General features: G+C 50.3%; 1 protein-coding gene across 1 annotated transcript in view; it reads right to left on the reverse strand.

Moving 5' to 3' along the window:
* Positions 1–264: 264 nt before the first annotated feature.
* PLEKHD1 (pleckstrin homology and coiled-coil domain containing D1) overlaps positions 265–15309 on the reverse strand; it is a 37906-nt gene continuing 22861 nt past the window's right edge. Inside the window, exons 7-13 of the mRNA XM_004477328.4 lie at positions 7194–7288; positions 5700–5793; positions 4063–4241; positions 3394–3526; positions 2878–3022; positions 2329–2478; positions 265–2048 (exon numbers count right to left, since the gene is read on the reverse strand). Coding sequence (XP_004477385.1) covers positions 1879–2048; positions 2329–2478; positions 2878–3022; positions 3394–3526; positions 4063–4241; positions 5700–5793; positions 7194–7288 — 966 coding nt within the window. The 3' untranslated portion in view covers positions 265–1878. The remainder of the gene's footprint in view (positions 2049–2328; positions 2479–2877; positions 3023–3393; positions 3527–4062; positions 4242–5699; positions 5794–7193; positions 7289–15309) is intronic.

A 15309-nucleotide genomic window follows, 5' to 3' on the forward strand; every position in this document is an offset into this window, starting at 1 on the left:
AGTGTATGTGTGTATACACTTAGCTATCAGGTTTTCTATGTATGTATTAATACATGGTGAGTTTTTTTCTTTTTTAACAAATACTTATTGACTGATCAGTTGGTTGAGGATAACCCAGACTTGCCTGAGATAGAAGGCACAAGGGAAGATAAGGGGAAAGGAACTAGGTGTTGGTGAATGTGCATAGAAAAGCACTTTCCTTTCTGGTTCACAGCTTGCTGGGGGGGTGGGGGGTGGGATGCATTTGAACATTTCTCAAAGATCTTTCCACCAAAGCAAGCCATCGATTTAATTCCTTAAAAACCCCAAAGAAACAACAACAAAACACCCAGTTATCTTGGTTTTATAAATTTTCCCTCTCATTTTAAAGTCCATCAGGCATTCCTATGAGATAGACTAGCTCCAGCTTTAGGCAGGTTTATAGGTGTTTAAAGCTTTTACACTAAGGCTCAGCCCTTTGACATGCATTATTTCCCAAGCGCCCTCAACCCCACCCCCAACCTCACCCCCACCCATCAAAGTCCACGCATCACCGAGAAGGAACTTTGGAGGTTAGTGGCCCTGAGCACAGAGCAGGGCAGCCCGGCCTGGCCGTGGTTGCCTAGCAGCACGCCGGCCGGGCTCCTGCCAGGCAGAAGCTCCTCTTCCCACGGAATGGGATGCAGGCTCCCAGGGACTGCAGCTGCCGCTGGGGCTTGCCTGCAGCCACCCGTCCGTCCCCAGACCCGATCCTCCATCCTCAGCACCTTTGATACACCCGTGTCCCTGAGCACCCTGATCCCAGGTAGACCCCCTTCCTGGAGAGACCCACTGACACGGGCAGCTTAGAGGGCTGGGCAGGAAGAGACAAACAGGCAGACTGCTCTGTCCACGGTGACATCCACACCCTCGGCCCCCTGGAGGGTGGCCCTCTTCCACAGAGGCTGCAGATGGGTGTTTCGGTCTCGCCCCTAATGACTCTGAGCCCACCATCAGCTACCGGCCTTGTCACAGGCCCAGGCTCCTCAGCTGCCGGGGCTCATGGTCACTTCTCTTCACTGGGAGAGGCAGCTGCAAGGCCAGTGAGCAGGGGCAGCTGAGAGGCATCCCAAGGCCCAGTGGCTGCTGTGCCCCCAGCAGACCAGGAGTGTGTAACGCAGAAGCCTGCTTCCCCTCCTGAGCTGGCTAGTGTCCCCTGGGGCTCTGAGCCCTCGGTGCCTCTGCAGGCCCCAGGTGCACAGACAGGACCTGGTGGGGCACTGAGGCCGCCTGTGGGAGAGCTCACTAGGGGGCAGGGGAGTCAGACGGCAGTCCCACACCAGCACCCACCCTCAGGAAAGGTCCTAGGCCCTTTCTTCCCTGCTCCAGGGTGTGCTGTGAGTGAGAGTCCTCGGCGAAGGGAGGTCAGGTGTCAGAAGCAAAGAGAGGGCCAGGAAACGCCAAGGGCAGAGGGGGTATCTGGGCTGGAGGTGGGAGGGTTGAGGCCTTTATATATGGGAACCAGTGGCTGGGCAGCCGAGTCATACAGAGAGGGGCAGAGAGGTACAGTGGGCACGCGAGAGGGCTGCTGCTTTTACCCATCCCTCCCCTCTCCCCACGCTACTCTTCCAGCAAAAAAAAAAAAAAGCGCTCCATATAGAAGCAGGCCCCCTCCTCACCTCACCATGGCGATCAGGCACCACCCAGCTCAGAGCCTGCTAGGGTAGGCTCTGGGTGGGGGTGAGGAGGATAGCATCCCTGTCCTTTGAGGGCAAAGTGGCCCCCAGGTGGCCCCCTGGCCCAGAGGAGAGGCAGTCTCCGGAGCCAGTGGAGGGGACCCAGGTCCAGCAGGCCTCCCTCTGCTGCCCTTCCCTCTTCTGACCCATGGAGAGAGACCCGGGAGGCAGGGAGGCACGCCCGTCACTTTCCACCCCGGGGAAGTGCCAAGGAGGGTCCAGGCTGGGTCGCCATGATGTGGTAGATGGATTCCCGGAAGCGCTGGTCTCGGCTGAGCCGCTTGGCCACTTCCTTGAGCTCCTCCATGTTGTTGGCTTCCAGCTGGGATGTCATGAAGGACTGGGACGGCTTCACTAGGGAGACAGGCGCCCCCACCAGCCTCGTGAACAAGCCCTGCCTTCACCAAGGCTTGGCCCTGTCCTCAACCCCTTCTCTTCCCAGCCCCTCAGGTCCAAGGGCACCCATTATCTGGGGAGACACCTGGGGTTCTGAGAACTCATCCATTTGCCCAAGCCTGGTGGAGGCAGGTTCCAGGGAGCCCTCACTGCTCCCCGCCCTGCCCTCTTCCTGACTTTTTGCTGTTGACCTGTGACTGCCCCACCCACCAGGTCAGCAGGCAGACCCCCGGCTCACCGTCGTTCCAAGAGGAGCTAGATCGGCGCCGGTGGAAGCGGCAGCTCTTGATGCGGCGAGTGGCTGCCTTGTGGATGTACACGGAGTTCTTCATGATGACAGGCATCTTGGCCTCCAGCTCCGCGTTGCGGATGCACTCCTCGAAGAACCCTGCGCAGCGGGCCAGGAAGGGTGCAGTTCAACAGCTCTGCCCCGCTCCCTCCCCTCCCGAGGAACCTGGTGGAGTGGGAAATCTTTGACCCTCATGCCTGGGAGACCAGAGCCACGGCTGAAGGGAGAGCATCTTTTGCCCTCAAAACACCATCTGCAGCCATCTCGGCTGCCGGGCTGCTGCGGACAAGAGGAAAGAGACTCCAGGCTCGCACCCGCACTCCAGATCCAACAGCCAAAAGGAAGCAGGGCCTAGGAGAGGCCTGCGGGCAAGTGTCTAGGGAAGAAACTGCAGAGATACTTTCCGCATACCAAATGCACAGCAGGCTCAGTGCGGGACCCCAGGCCCTGTTCCCGGCTGTCCATGGCCTGGGGCTGAGTTCTCGAGGCAGGGCTTACTTTTCAGATGGCTCACGTCGGCCCGCATCCTCTCCTCCTTCTCTTTATTCCGCACCTTGGAATTGAGCCCTTGTTCCAGGCTCCGCAAGGCCCCCTCTGCCTCCCGCAGTCGCCTCTCCAGGTCCATTCGCACCTTCACCTCGGCCTGAAGGGAGAGGGAAGGGAGGGAGGTGGGTTCCCCAGGGGAGCAGCTGCCATCTCCTTGAGAAGCCTTCCCTGACCACCCCTGGCCCGGGTGGGCTGATCGCCTCTGGACTTGGAAGTTACCGTATCCTACGCCCAAGTCTTACCCACTCCACCAAATGGCCTGTGCTCAGCCCCTGCACCCAGCACCTGTCTATCAATGAGGCCCACTGAAGGAGCAAGCTCCCTGCTTTCCTTCATGGTGGCTCCATCGCCTGCACCTGCCCTCTGGACAGAGGGGCAGAATCCTGGCAGAGTGGGGGGATGGAAGGATCTGTGCAGAGGGAAGGGTCCCTGAGCCCAAGATGGTCCCCAGGAGGCCCAGGCCAACACCTTGAGCTCCTGCTCAGCCTGCTGCTTCTCTGCCGTCAGCTCCTGCAGTGAGTTCTGCAGGGCCTGGGACTGGCTCGAGTAGAACTCTCGCTCTTCCTCCAGGGCCCGCGAGCGCTCCTCGTTCTCTTTCATCCTGTCAGAGGCAGAGGAAGCACTCAGTCAGGGGCAGTCAGGGGGGCTATCAAGGGGAGGATGGTGCCTCTTAGGTACCTGAGGAAACCTGAGGCCAGGCCTTGTGAGCCCCAGAATTTTCTGGGTCCTGTCACCCAGGTGATGAGAGGAACTGTGTCATCAGTGATGGAGCCCGAGGCAAAGAGTCAGAAGGCTGGGGTCCTGGCTCTAGGGCTGGCTTGTTCTGTGACCTCAGGAAGGTCACATAACCACTCTGAGCCTCAGTTTCCTCATCTGTAAAAAGGGACTAAGAGTACCTGCCCAGCCTAACAATTGCTTTGTTCTAAGGACCTAATGCCAATCTGTAAGGCTCACACCACTGCGAGAGATTATCAGCAAGTCAGCTCTCTTCCAGGGGGAACTGAGTCCCCGGCAAAAGGAAGTGAGTAACCTATTCAGTCAGTAGCAACTAGGACCCAAGAGTTCAAGTGTCCAGTTTGGGGAATGTTCCCATACCCCAAAGCCGATTATGGACTCAGGGGTCTTGGGCTCCCTCACCGCTTCTCCGCTAGGAGCTTCTCCTCCAAGAGTTGCTGCATCTTCTCCTCAATCTGCCTTAGGTTACTATGGAGACCCCTACTGGGAGGGGGCTGCTCACTCTGATTGGCCAGTGTCTGCAGCTGGTTCTCATTCTCCTCCAGCATTTCCAGGGTTTTCTTCTTCTCTATGGAGAGTTCCTGGAGTGGGCAGAGGAGAGGAAAGGTGGAGAAAGAGCCTACCGGAGGCTCTACTACATGGCTGCCCTCACTTGCCCTCCAGTTCCCGGGAGTGATGCCCTCCTCTCTGTCCTCTTGAGGGACACCTGAAATGTTCTCACTTTTCCCCTGAGGTAAACGGCCAAGATCTCCTTGCTCATAATGAGGTAAGGTCACTCCTCCATTTAGGGAGTCAGGGAGGAGCTCAATGTGGCTTCCAGTAGGAGATGGCTCCTATTAGAACTGGGTCACCTTGACCTTCTGAGGTCCTTGTTCCTCAGGATTAGTGGGAGGGTGTATCAGGCTAATGTGAAAAACACCCAACAAGAGCCAGTCCAAGCCCATTTATCCGGACCAGGATATCAGGTTACACGGGAATTCTAGCTTTGAAAATATCTATGTGAACCATGTACCAGGCTGTGAAAAAGGGAAGGATAAACAGACAAAGGTGCCACAAAGCTCCAGCCAGTCGAGGGAGAAAGGAAACCCTTGCAGCCTTCAAGGGAGTATGGATTTGGTCAACATTTATGGCTCACCCACAATGTGCCAGTCTCACTCTAGGTGCAGGGCTTGGAGAGAGCATTAAAAACACAGTCAATGGAAGCTCACGGTTTGGAAAACAACCTAGTGTGTGTTAAGTCCTATAACAGATGTACAAAGTGCTGTGGGAGCCAAGGTTGAGCAATTAACTGCCTAGAAGAGTGAAGAAGTTTCACTGAGGTAATTTTTGACCTGGGTCATTGAAGGATAAATAGGAGCTCTCCAGGCAGAGAACAGGTGGAAAGGACATTTTGTGAAGGAATAGTATGGGCAAAGGCATGGAGGAATGAAAGATCTTGGCTTCCTCGGGGAAGAGAGGTTTGGAGTAGGGGTTGGGTGTCTTTGGGAAGAGTGTGGAGGGGCAGCAGAGGGAGAATGGGGCAGGAGGAGAGGAGAGGTTGGTGCCAGAATTTGCACCTACGTGCCATGCTAAGGAGTATGCACTTTGTCCTTGGCACCTGCCACCCACCCCCTCCCCCTCACACCTTCTGTGTTATCAAATGGAGGTGACTTAGCAATTAGTTTCCCTTTGTGCTCGACTGTGTCTGGGAGTAGCTAAGTGAATAAGCCGCAAGAAGGAAATGGTGGGTGCCCCCACTGCCCATCCCAATCAATCCCCTATCTCATATAAAAATACAAACACGAAAGGTGGATTTCCCGAGGCCATGGTTATATCAAGGGCAAGCTTGATTTTGCTTTTCTGGGTCCAGGAACAACTGGTTCCTGCTTTGGGCCTCATGCATTGACAGAAGTTCCCAGAGGCCCACGGAGAAGATCAACCTTCATTGTACCCCATTCTCAATGTTGATAATCCCCTGAGGAAACACTGTTGGAAAAACCAGTATCATGTGGCCTAACAGACAGGACTCCTGGTCAACCAGCCCACCGGTAGCCCCTCACCTCCAGTGTCTGCTGCAACGTCTCTGTGAGGTGCCTCAGCTCCTTTTTCTCTTGCTCCACGCCCTTGAGGCATCTTGCTGTCAGTTCTAGCTCCCTGTGGGAACAGAGGGCTGGCCATGGAAGTACCCACCCTTCTCACGCCCCTCTGCACATTGAAAGGCCAGACCCTCTGCAACGCTGGGCCCCACAGCAGATCTAGGAGATGCCAGCAAAGTGGGGTTGGCGTTGCTTGCTCCAGGTGCATCCGCACCCATCAGTCGGGACACCCCACAGTAGAGGGAAGCAGTGGAGGAGAATAAAAAGGGTCCTGGCCTCACCCCTATCTTCTCAGACAGCCCTGTCTAGAATCCATACTCATTCTGACACTGGGGCAAGGCTGAGGCCCCAGTCGGGGGGTGACAAACTCCTTCCTACCTTCTTAACAAGTGTTGGCCACCTCAAGTCCTTCTTGTCTTTCCCTTTCTGCTGCTTGGAAAGCCTTTCCCTCCTCCAATTTTCCAAATCCTACCCATCCTTTAAGGCCCAGCACAATCTAACCTCAATTCAGGCCCACAAAGTCATGACCATTTCTTAATTCCTATAAGAGGAAATCTGGACTATGCCTTCTAGCACATGGAAATATATTATTGTATTGATGTTTCCTGGATATGAGTCTGGTTTTCCCAACGAGATTCTAAGGTCCTCAAGGAAGGAAACTTGTCTTCTACGCCAGTGTCTGGCACAATTCTGGAGACTGAGGAGGTGCTTGGCTATCTGCTTGGTAAGAGTCTCTGAACTGCTCCCTCCCCAAAACACAAGTCTAATTGACTTCCTTTCATAAGGTTGTTGCTAGAAAAATCTATCTGGGTATCATCAAATCTTTCTGATGGTCAATAGTGATGTTGATGATGACAACGTTGATGGTGACATTGACAGTGATTGCCAATGCTGCCCAAAGCAGTAGTCACCGAATTCCTGAATGGGATGCATCAGAAACACCTGGGGAGCTTTTTCAAAAGTGTAGATTTCTGGGCACTACTTTCAAAAGATTCTAATTCAGTAGATGGTATTAATATGCACTAGATTTACAAATCATACATTGCACTAAAGAGCCCAAGTGTCTTATTAGCCAAGAATGTGAATGATCTATGTGGGAAAGACTGAGAATGTTGGGGGTCTTGGCTAATGGCACCTCTAGGCCAGCGTGGTACTGACTAGCCCTGGATAAGAAAGGCTTTCCTGGAGGCAGGAGGGGCTTGCTGCTTGGAAGGATGGCTGTCTACACCTGCTCATGTCTCACACTCTAGTGGGCAGAGAAGACCCATGTGAGAGAGGTCTCTAGCTCCTCTGGACACACCCCAAAATCTAGAGAGCTGGGAACACAGACTGAAACCAAGTCATTAGGTAGTGAGCATCTCCTGGGTGGAGACCTCTCCAGGCCTGACTGTGGGCTCTGCTCCCCCAACCTAGCTGCACCCTCTCCTCCCTGCTCCCCTCCCGGGATACCACCACCACCTCTTGATCTGCTCCTGCTCCATTCTCAGCTCCTGTACCACCTCCTCAAACTGCTGCTTCTCAGCCTCCAGCACCTGATTAAGGCGCTCGAGCTCCTGAAGAGAACCAGAGAGGGAGATAAGAGTCATGAGCAGCAAAGGAGCCTGAGACCAAGACCCCACCCCACGCCCTCTAATCCAGGGCATCCTCTGGGATTCAGTATACACTGGACTTGATTTGGGATTCAGTCTTGAGAACTCTGGCTCTACCCAGTGACACACAACTCAGCAAAACCAAACTGATGAACAGGACCCATTTAAAATACACTGAGCATGTGAAGGCAGGGTTTAGGAATGATCCCAACAGTCTCTTCCTGTAGCTGGATGTGATTGTAATTCTAGAATGTTAGTGGCAGACTTGGCCCAGTGGTTAGGGCGTCCGTCTACCACATGGGAGGTCCGCGGTTCAAACCCCGGGCCTCCTTGACCCTTGTGGAGGTGGCCCACATGCAGCGCTGATGCGCGCAAGGAGTGCCCTGCTACACAGGGGTGTCCCTGCGTGGGGGAGCCCCACGGGCAAGGAGTGCGCCCCATAAGGAGAGCCGCCCAGCGTGAAAGAAAGTGCCGCCTGCCCAAGAATGGTGCCGCACACACGGAGAGCTGACACAACAAGGTGACGCAACAAAAAGAAACACAGATTCCCGGTGCCGCTGACAACAAAGCGGACAAAGAAGACACAGTAAATAGACACAGAGAACAGACAACTGAGGGGGGGGGGTGGGGAATAAATAAATAAATCTTTAAAAAAAAAAAAAAGAATGTTGACTCCACTGGGCAATCCCAGTCACCAACGACCAGGAGGGAAATAGAGCCCTGGACAGCTGTGTCTGCTGGAAGTGGCAAAGACAAGCCATTCCCAACCCAAAAGTCTGGAAATATGGACGTTTTTTGCTTCAGGCATCTAAGAAACCCAGGTACTGGCCCCAAGGGTGTAGGAGAGCCAGGAAGCCCAAGACAGGTGGTGGGGAGGTCAGCAAGTCAAGTGTGCTTCCAGCAAGTCTGTGCCTTCAGGGGTCCCGTTTCCCTGGAGTTCAGGAAAGGTGGTTTTGGTGAGTACACTTGCAAACGATGTTCAGTTTTAGGCATTTTAGTGACAATTGCTTTGTCCCTCCACAATTTTGATTGTAGGAGGATATTATCTTTAGATCCACTTTCTTTCTCATCTTCTAGCTCCAAATTACACTCTCATTTTCACCTGGGGGCCTTCGTTCTCAAATATAATAGAAACCCTGCCAGGGAAATGGAAAGGGAAAAGTCGGACTTCACCCTTCATGACTTCCATCCCTAAACTTCTTACCCAAAGTTACTATTGCTTTCTCTTCTGGTCATTATTAGCCCTTTTAGCATGGCTCGCTGGTGACATATCGACTTTCGCTTTCCAAATGTGGTCATCCTTCCTCTGGGCACCCTGCCCTGCCACGTTGCACCTGCTGTGGCTGTGCCCGGGGGGCTGGCTAAGGCCAGCGGGATGTGAGCAGAAATGTGTCACTTCTGCCCAGGAGCCTTTCAGAGACAGTGCATAAGGCACTACATTCCCTCCCAGCTGCCCTGGCAACCAGTGTCACTGCAAACGGTAGAGGCTCCGTGTGCCTGGGTCCCTGAGTGAGGAGACCAGAGGCCCCAGCTGACCCATTAGGCTGAGTAAGAAAGACACCTTTGCTGTTTAAGCCACTAAGATTCTGGGGCCATGTGATAGCACAGCATCACCCAGCCTATCCTGATGGATACACCATACATAGATGTAATATAAATATAACTAAAATTTCATTCCTGTAGATCCCCCCTCCTTTTCAAATGAACGAGTAGTTCAGAGCTGCAAAAAGTTTGAAAACCCCTATGTTGTTATATTCTCAGTGGGTGACACATGACACAATGATGATAAACCCCCCAGTGGCCTTAGATGTGACAAACCTGGGGTAATCCCTGTCAGCTGAGGCATGGCTGTTCAAGGGCCTGGGGAAATTACAGGCTGCAAGCATCCCCGGGCTTAGACCCGACAATTCACAAGGGTCCCTGCCTCTTACAGGCCCCGAGGCCTCTGCTGCTTCAGAGCAGGCCCCTCAGGACCAGCTGGAGGACCCCGCCCCACACCCTCTTCCTTTTCCCTCCTGATAGTCCTCTCCTCCACTTGCAAGTATTCCCCTTTACTTGATATCACGCTGGGATTTTTTCTGTGTGTGATTGAAAAATGGGGAAAAGGAAACATTTAAAACCCCATTTCTTCCTTCCCTAGCATTTAAGCACCTCATGATGCCAGCAGGCTCCAGCTATGTCTCCAAGAAATGAAATGGATCAACCTGAAAATCATATGGCAGGGGGAAGTGGCTGTGGCTCAATCAGTTGGGCTCCCGTCTACCATGTAGAAGGCCCTGAGTTCATGTCCCAGGACCTCCTTGTGAAGGCAGGCTTGCCTGCACGCTGTGAGAGCAGCTGGCCTGGGCGCATGGAGTGCCGTCTGGCCTGCCAGCACTGCGGAGTGCCTACTCAGCAAGGTGATGCAACAAAAAGGGAGATAAGCAAAAACACAGAAGAGCACGCAATGAACGGACACAGAGAGCAGACAGGGAGCAAAAAGCCACGGGGGCGGGGGGGATAAAAAAAACCATATGGCAGGGAAGCAGACGTGGTTCAACTGATGGAGTGTCTGTCTACCATATGGAGGGTCCAGGGTTCAAACCCAGGGCCTCCTGATCCATGTGGTGAGCTGGCCCATGCACAGTGCTGTTGTGCACAAGGAGTGCGGTGTCACGCAGAGGCACCCCCATGTAGGGGTGCCCCATGCGCAAGGAGTGCACCCCACGTGAAAAAAGTGCAGCCTGCCAGGAGTGGCACTGCACACATGGAGAACTGATGCACCAAGATGACACAACAAAAAAGAGACACAATTTCCCAGTGCCACTGAATAATGCAAGAGGATGCAGAAGAACACATAGCAAATGGACACAGAGATCAGACAACGGGGGGAAGGGGAAATAAATAAATAAAATAAATCTTAAAAAAAAATCATATGGCAAAACAATCATCGGGCTTTTCTTATTCCCACTTCACCCCCCCACCTCTAGTTGGTCCCAGGTCCAAAGCCATTTTCTACCTAACTCAATTACTAAATGTGTGTTTATTGCTATGTGAAAGGATCAGAGAAGTGAGCACCCACAAACACAAACCACAGCCTTCTAGGGTCAAAGAAACTTTAAAGGTAATATGGTCGTCATCCGACGCCGAATCCCCTGCTCAGATTCTGTCAAGGGATGGTCCAGGCTCTACTTGGATGGCTCTTGGGACAGGGAATTCACTGCCTCTTAAGACAGCCCATTTTATGCCTGAAAGCTCAATAAAAGAAAAAAAAAATTCTCCCTTGCAAGCTCACATCCCTGCCAGGCTCAGCACTGTCCCTCTCTGAAAGCTACAAGTACAAAAGCATTGCTAAATGACGCCGATTTTCTGAAAGTTTTGTGGGGCTCAGATGGGAGAGCTAAATCTCATTCAAACTTCCCTCCAAAAGTCCTTGAGCCATCTCTGTCCTTGGCCCAAACTTTCTCATTTGGCAGCTGCCTCACTCCCTGCCTTTCTCTCTCAGCTGCCTCCTCTTCCCCAGCCCCTCTCCTCAGCCATAAAGCATATATAGCCCCGCCAGCCAAATGGGAGCTGATGAACAGTTCTTAACAAAACAGACCAGCTAAGCCTAGAACAGCAGCCGACTCCTGGCCACTCAAGTCCCTCAGGCACATCTACGGGGGAGGCAGCCCATTTCATCCCACCATTTCCACCTGAGCCAAAACTGGCCTCCACTTCACTTCCATCAATAGGTCTGACTTCTCCCCTTGGGGTCACAGAACAAGACTAATCCCTTTCCCTTCAAGTATTTGACAGCGCTCTTATGTTTCCAAGTCTCTGCTCCCCAAGCCAAACCATCTCTGTTCGCCATGCTTCACAGAACATGATTTCTAGTTCTCCATAAAGCAATTATTCTCTTAGAAAAAAATGCAGAGACTTAAGCTTCTGACTGGGATTTTTTCCAATTAATTTACATACCCAATGCAATTCCCATAAAAACCCCAATGAGATCTTCTTAAAATTCCATTCATACATGCCACATGTATTTATGGAGTGCTTAAAATATATGCCAAGCACCTGTTTGGCCATGCACTGAGGATATGAAGATGAATAAAAACAGACATGTCCCTGATCCCTTGGAACTTAGAGGCTAGTGTGGTAATTAGATATCAATAAAACATTCACACACGTGAGTATCATTGCAAACTGAGATAAGTGAAATGCAGGACAAAGTTGCCCTGGATTGTGGTATTTGTGTGTGTGTGGGGGTGTCAAGAGATTCTTGAGCTGAAAGATGAAGGATGAAGTGGAGGAATAGAGAGGACAGGAAAGAGCACTCCAGGAAGAAGGAGCAGTATGTGCAGGCCCTGTGGAAACCTGGCTCCCTGAAAGGACTGAGATGGGCCATTGTGGCTGGGCCCAGAGCAAGCGTGAGTGTGTTGTGAGAGAGGTTGTGTGTGTGTGTGGCCATACTAAGGAATTTGGCCTTTATCCCTGAGCAGGAGGGAGCAATGAAGGTTTTAAGCAGAAAGTAGGGAAAGAGGGTGGGTTATTTGATATGATTTCCTTTTTTTGAGGTACTGGGGCTGGGGATTGAACCTGGGACCTTGAATGTGGGAAGCAGGCGCTCAACCATGGAGCCACATCGGCTCCCCTGAGTTAGTTTTTCCATTTGTTTGCTTCTTGTTTGTTTTTTTGTTTTTCAGAGGTACCGGGAGCTAAACCTGGGACCTCCCATGTGGGAAGCAGGTGCTCAACTTCTTGAGCCACATCCACTCCGTGATTTCCATTTTAAACAGTGACTGGCTGCAATGTGGAGTAAATGGATGAAAATGACATGCAAATTCATAAAGTGTTCCATATTTTTAAATAATAAAAAAAAAGTCAAACACGCACACACACACACAAAAGGCATGAGAAGGAGTGCAGGGAGGCCAGGTGGGAAGCCACCTAATGGCAGTGTGAACCACAGCAGGGCAGTGAGATGGAGAGAGGGAGCCAGGCAGGTTCTATAGCTCTAGGGGAGAATCTTAACAAGACCTGGGGATGGGGTAGAAATGAAGGGAGAGGGGAGGACAGAGAGAGCAGGATGAGGCATGACTCCCAGGTTTCTGACCTGCACAAACAGTGGACAGTGTTGCATTCCCTGAGACTGGGAGCACTAGAAGAGGACAACTGGCTCTGCTGGAGAAGATCATGAGTTTGATCTTAGACTCACTGAGTTTCAAGTATCTCTGAGTCATCCAACTGGAGATGTAAAGTCAACAATTGGATATAAGGAGCTAGAGCTTGGAGAAGAAGGGTCTAGAGGTGTCAGCTTGGGGGTCATTTGCATATGTGGAGGGATGGTCTGCATTGGCTTTGGAGCAATCACCTTTGGAGTGCAGAGAGAGAAGAGAGGCTGTGGGCAATGTTCTCTAAAATGAGGCAGTATTATCTCCTAGGATTATTGGGAGAATTATTCAGAGTGTGCTAACTGCCTGCAACCTACTAAATGCTTTGTATTATAAATTAAAACTGTGTAGTATCTATTCAAGATTGGCCAGCAACTCAGTAGAATGGAAAAGAGAATTCTGAAACAGATCTTGGTATATAATAATAATGATTACATTACCCAACATTTACTGTGAGCTTACTGTTCTAAGCACTTTTCACACATAATTCATGTAATCCTCATAACAGCTCTAAGAGATAGGTACTATTTTTCTCTTCATTTTACAGATGAGAAAAGCAGACACAGAAAGGGTCAAATAACTTGCTCAAACTCACATAGCTAATAAATAATGAAGCAGGAACTCAAACACAGACAGTGGGATAAAGCAAGATGAACAAGCCTGATATGGGCTATGGGTGGGGACTGTGTTTCTCTTCATGAATAACCTGGGCTATGTATATCAAACAATAAAAACTTCAGTCCCACCTTTCATAATCATGCCAACCGCTCTAGTCCCGGAAAGCCAATTAAGTGATATAGGCTCTAGAGACTTTAAATATTCAGGAAGGATGCAAACGAAATATATTAATTCAAGCTTACCTGGAATGTGGGAAATATGTGTTAACTCAAGCTTATCTAGCACTCAAACAAAGCACCATTTAACTCTTTTCTCCTATATCCTCTGTATAAAAAGAACCCAAAAATCTTAATCGGGGCTCAGGTTTTCAACAAGAGTTCCCGGCCCAGTCAGTCATTAATAAATTTTCCTTCCCAAAATTATTACTGAGTCCTGGCCTTCCACACGTGATCATTGAATCTCTCTGCTTCCACATTTCTGGGGGCTCCTCCAGGATCGCAACAAAGGCCAGAGATGGTGGCACTTTGCTGCCCCTTTTGAATATCTCTAAGGAAGTCGGGAGGGCTCAGGTGAACCCCAAATCTGGGTGCTCCCGGACTCCTTTCAGCCCAGAAAGAGGATGTGGGCTCCACTGGAGTCCTCCCAGAACAAGCAGATGGAATGGAAGGTCTAAAGAAAATTCTGGGAACAAAAAATTCTGAACACAAAAAGGTAAGACTCCCCTGGGGGGGCCACAGTGTCAGGAAAACCTAACTTTAAATGTTAGAAGGGGAGCCTGATCAACTCCCAAGAGAACCCCAGTACCTCCAAAATTTGGGGGAAGCCATCTTTTCCAGGTCTGAAAGGAAAGAGAAAAAAAGCCTGATGTTTAGGTTTAGCTAACTGCAAGATGGCATCTGGTTCCACCTTCACTAAGATAGTGAAGGTCTGATTACAATGGAAAAGGACATTGATGGGTTTAAGTCCTAATGCATCCTGAAAAATTGGTTGTGATTTGGAAAATCTTGGTTACAGAAAAATGGATTGGTTTTTGTAATAAAAGCTTGATCTGGATATAAGTTAAACAGTGAAAAGTTTTAGCCAGAAATAAGTCTTTGTTTTGGTGCTAGGTTGCAAATCAGCTTGCTTAAGTTTAAGCAAAAAGTCCTGTTCAGAGTTTGGTGTTGGAAGTTCCCTCTTCCTAAGGTTGCAATAGTTGCTCAGGGCAGGCTGTGCTGGAAGGATAAGAATTATGAGTCAGATTGATGGGCTTTGTGCTTCTATCTGTGCTTATTCAATGCTGGTGTGTGTTTTCATGCCTCCAGATAGTAATGTTAAATTGTGTGAAATAGTGAACTTCGGTTAAGCTGGAGCCCTTCCTTGCCATTGACAAAGGAGTGGAATGATTGTAGTTTATAAAGTAGACCCGAGAGTCTGAACATGTGCATGCTTGGGAATCTCCACATCCGTGTCCATATCGCACACCCAGGTTTATTAAATCTGGCCCCAGTCAGGATGACTGATAGAACAGTAGCTTGGATCATGGCCCTACCAGGACAGAGGTCCATTGGGAGGGTGCCGAGCCCTGGGGAGCTTCTTTGGGCTGTGTTGGCAACCTGGGGCTTGCCTGCCATTACCTTCTCCTGCCTCCTCCCCTAAGAGGCAATGGTGGAGAGCCGAGGGCTTACCCCTCCCAGCCGGTCCATGCCTTCATAAACCTCATTCCTGTCTAACCACACCCAGCTACCTGAGAAGAAGAAAAAGGTAAAAAAAAAAAGTGCTGGGCAGAGCCAAAATGAATGCAATGGAAATTCCTTCCCAGGGAGGTCAGCAGGTCTGTGTTAAAATGCTTTGAAATGTTTTAAAAACTGTAAAACTGATGAAGTGCCTTTGTCTAGCAAAAAAAAACCACTATTGCCTAGAACAATGAACCTCTAATCACTTAATGATCCTTTTGACAGTTGGTTTAATTGGGAAACTGTCAGACAATAAAGTCATAAAAAAAACTGCAGAGAAAAAAAAACAGTTCAGCTTGGCAACTTCATGCTAAATTTAGTTAGCCTCTCTCCCAATGCCCCAGAAATGCAAAGAAATACAATTCTTTTGTTTTAATCTGTGCTTAAATTTTGTGCTCAACTCTGAATCTACTTAACTTTATCAGTTTGCTTGTGCCTAGAAAATCAAATTCGAAAGTCCACCTGTTACAAGTTGGATAACGGTAAAAGGTAACCTGAAAATAAATCTTTAAATGCT

Source organism: Dasypus novemcinctus, chromosome 3 (genome assembly GCF_030445035.2).
Source record: "Dasypus novemcinctus isolate mDasNov1 chromosome 3, mDasNov1.1.hap2, whole genome shotgun sequence".
In the NCBI taxonomy this organism is placed as follows: Eukaryota; Metazoa; Chordata; class Mammalia; order Cingulata; family Dasypodidae; genus Dasypus; species Dasypus novemcinctus.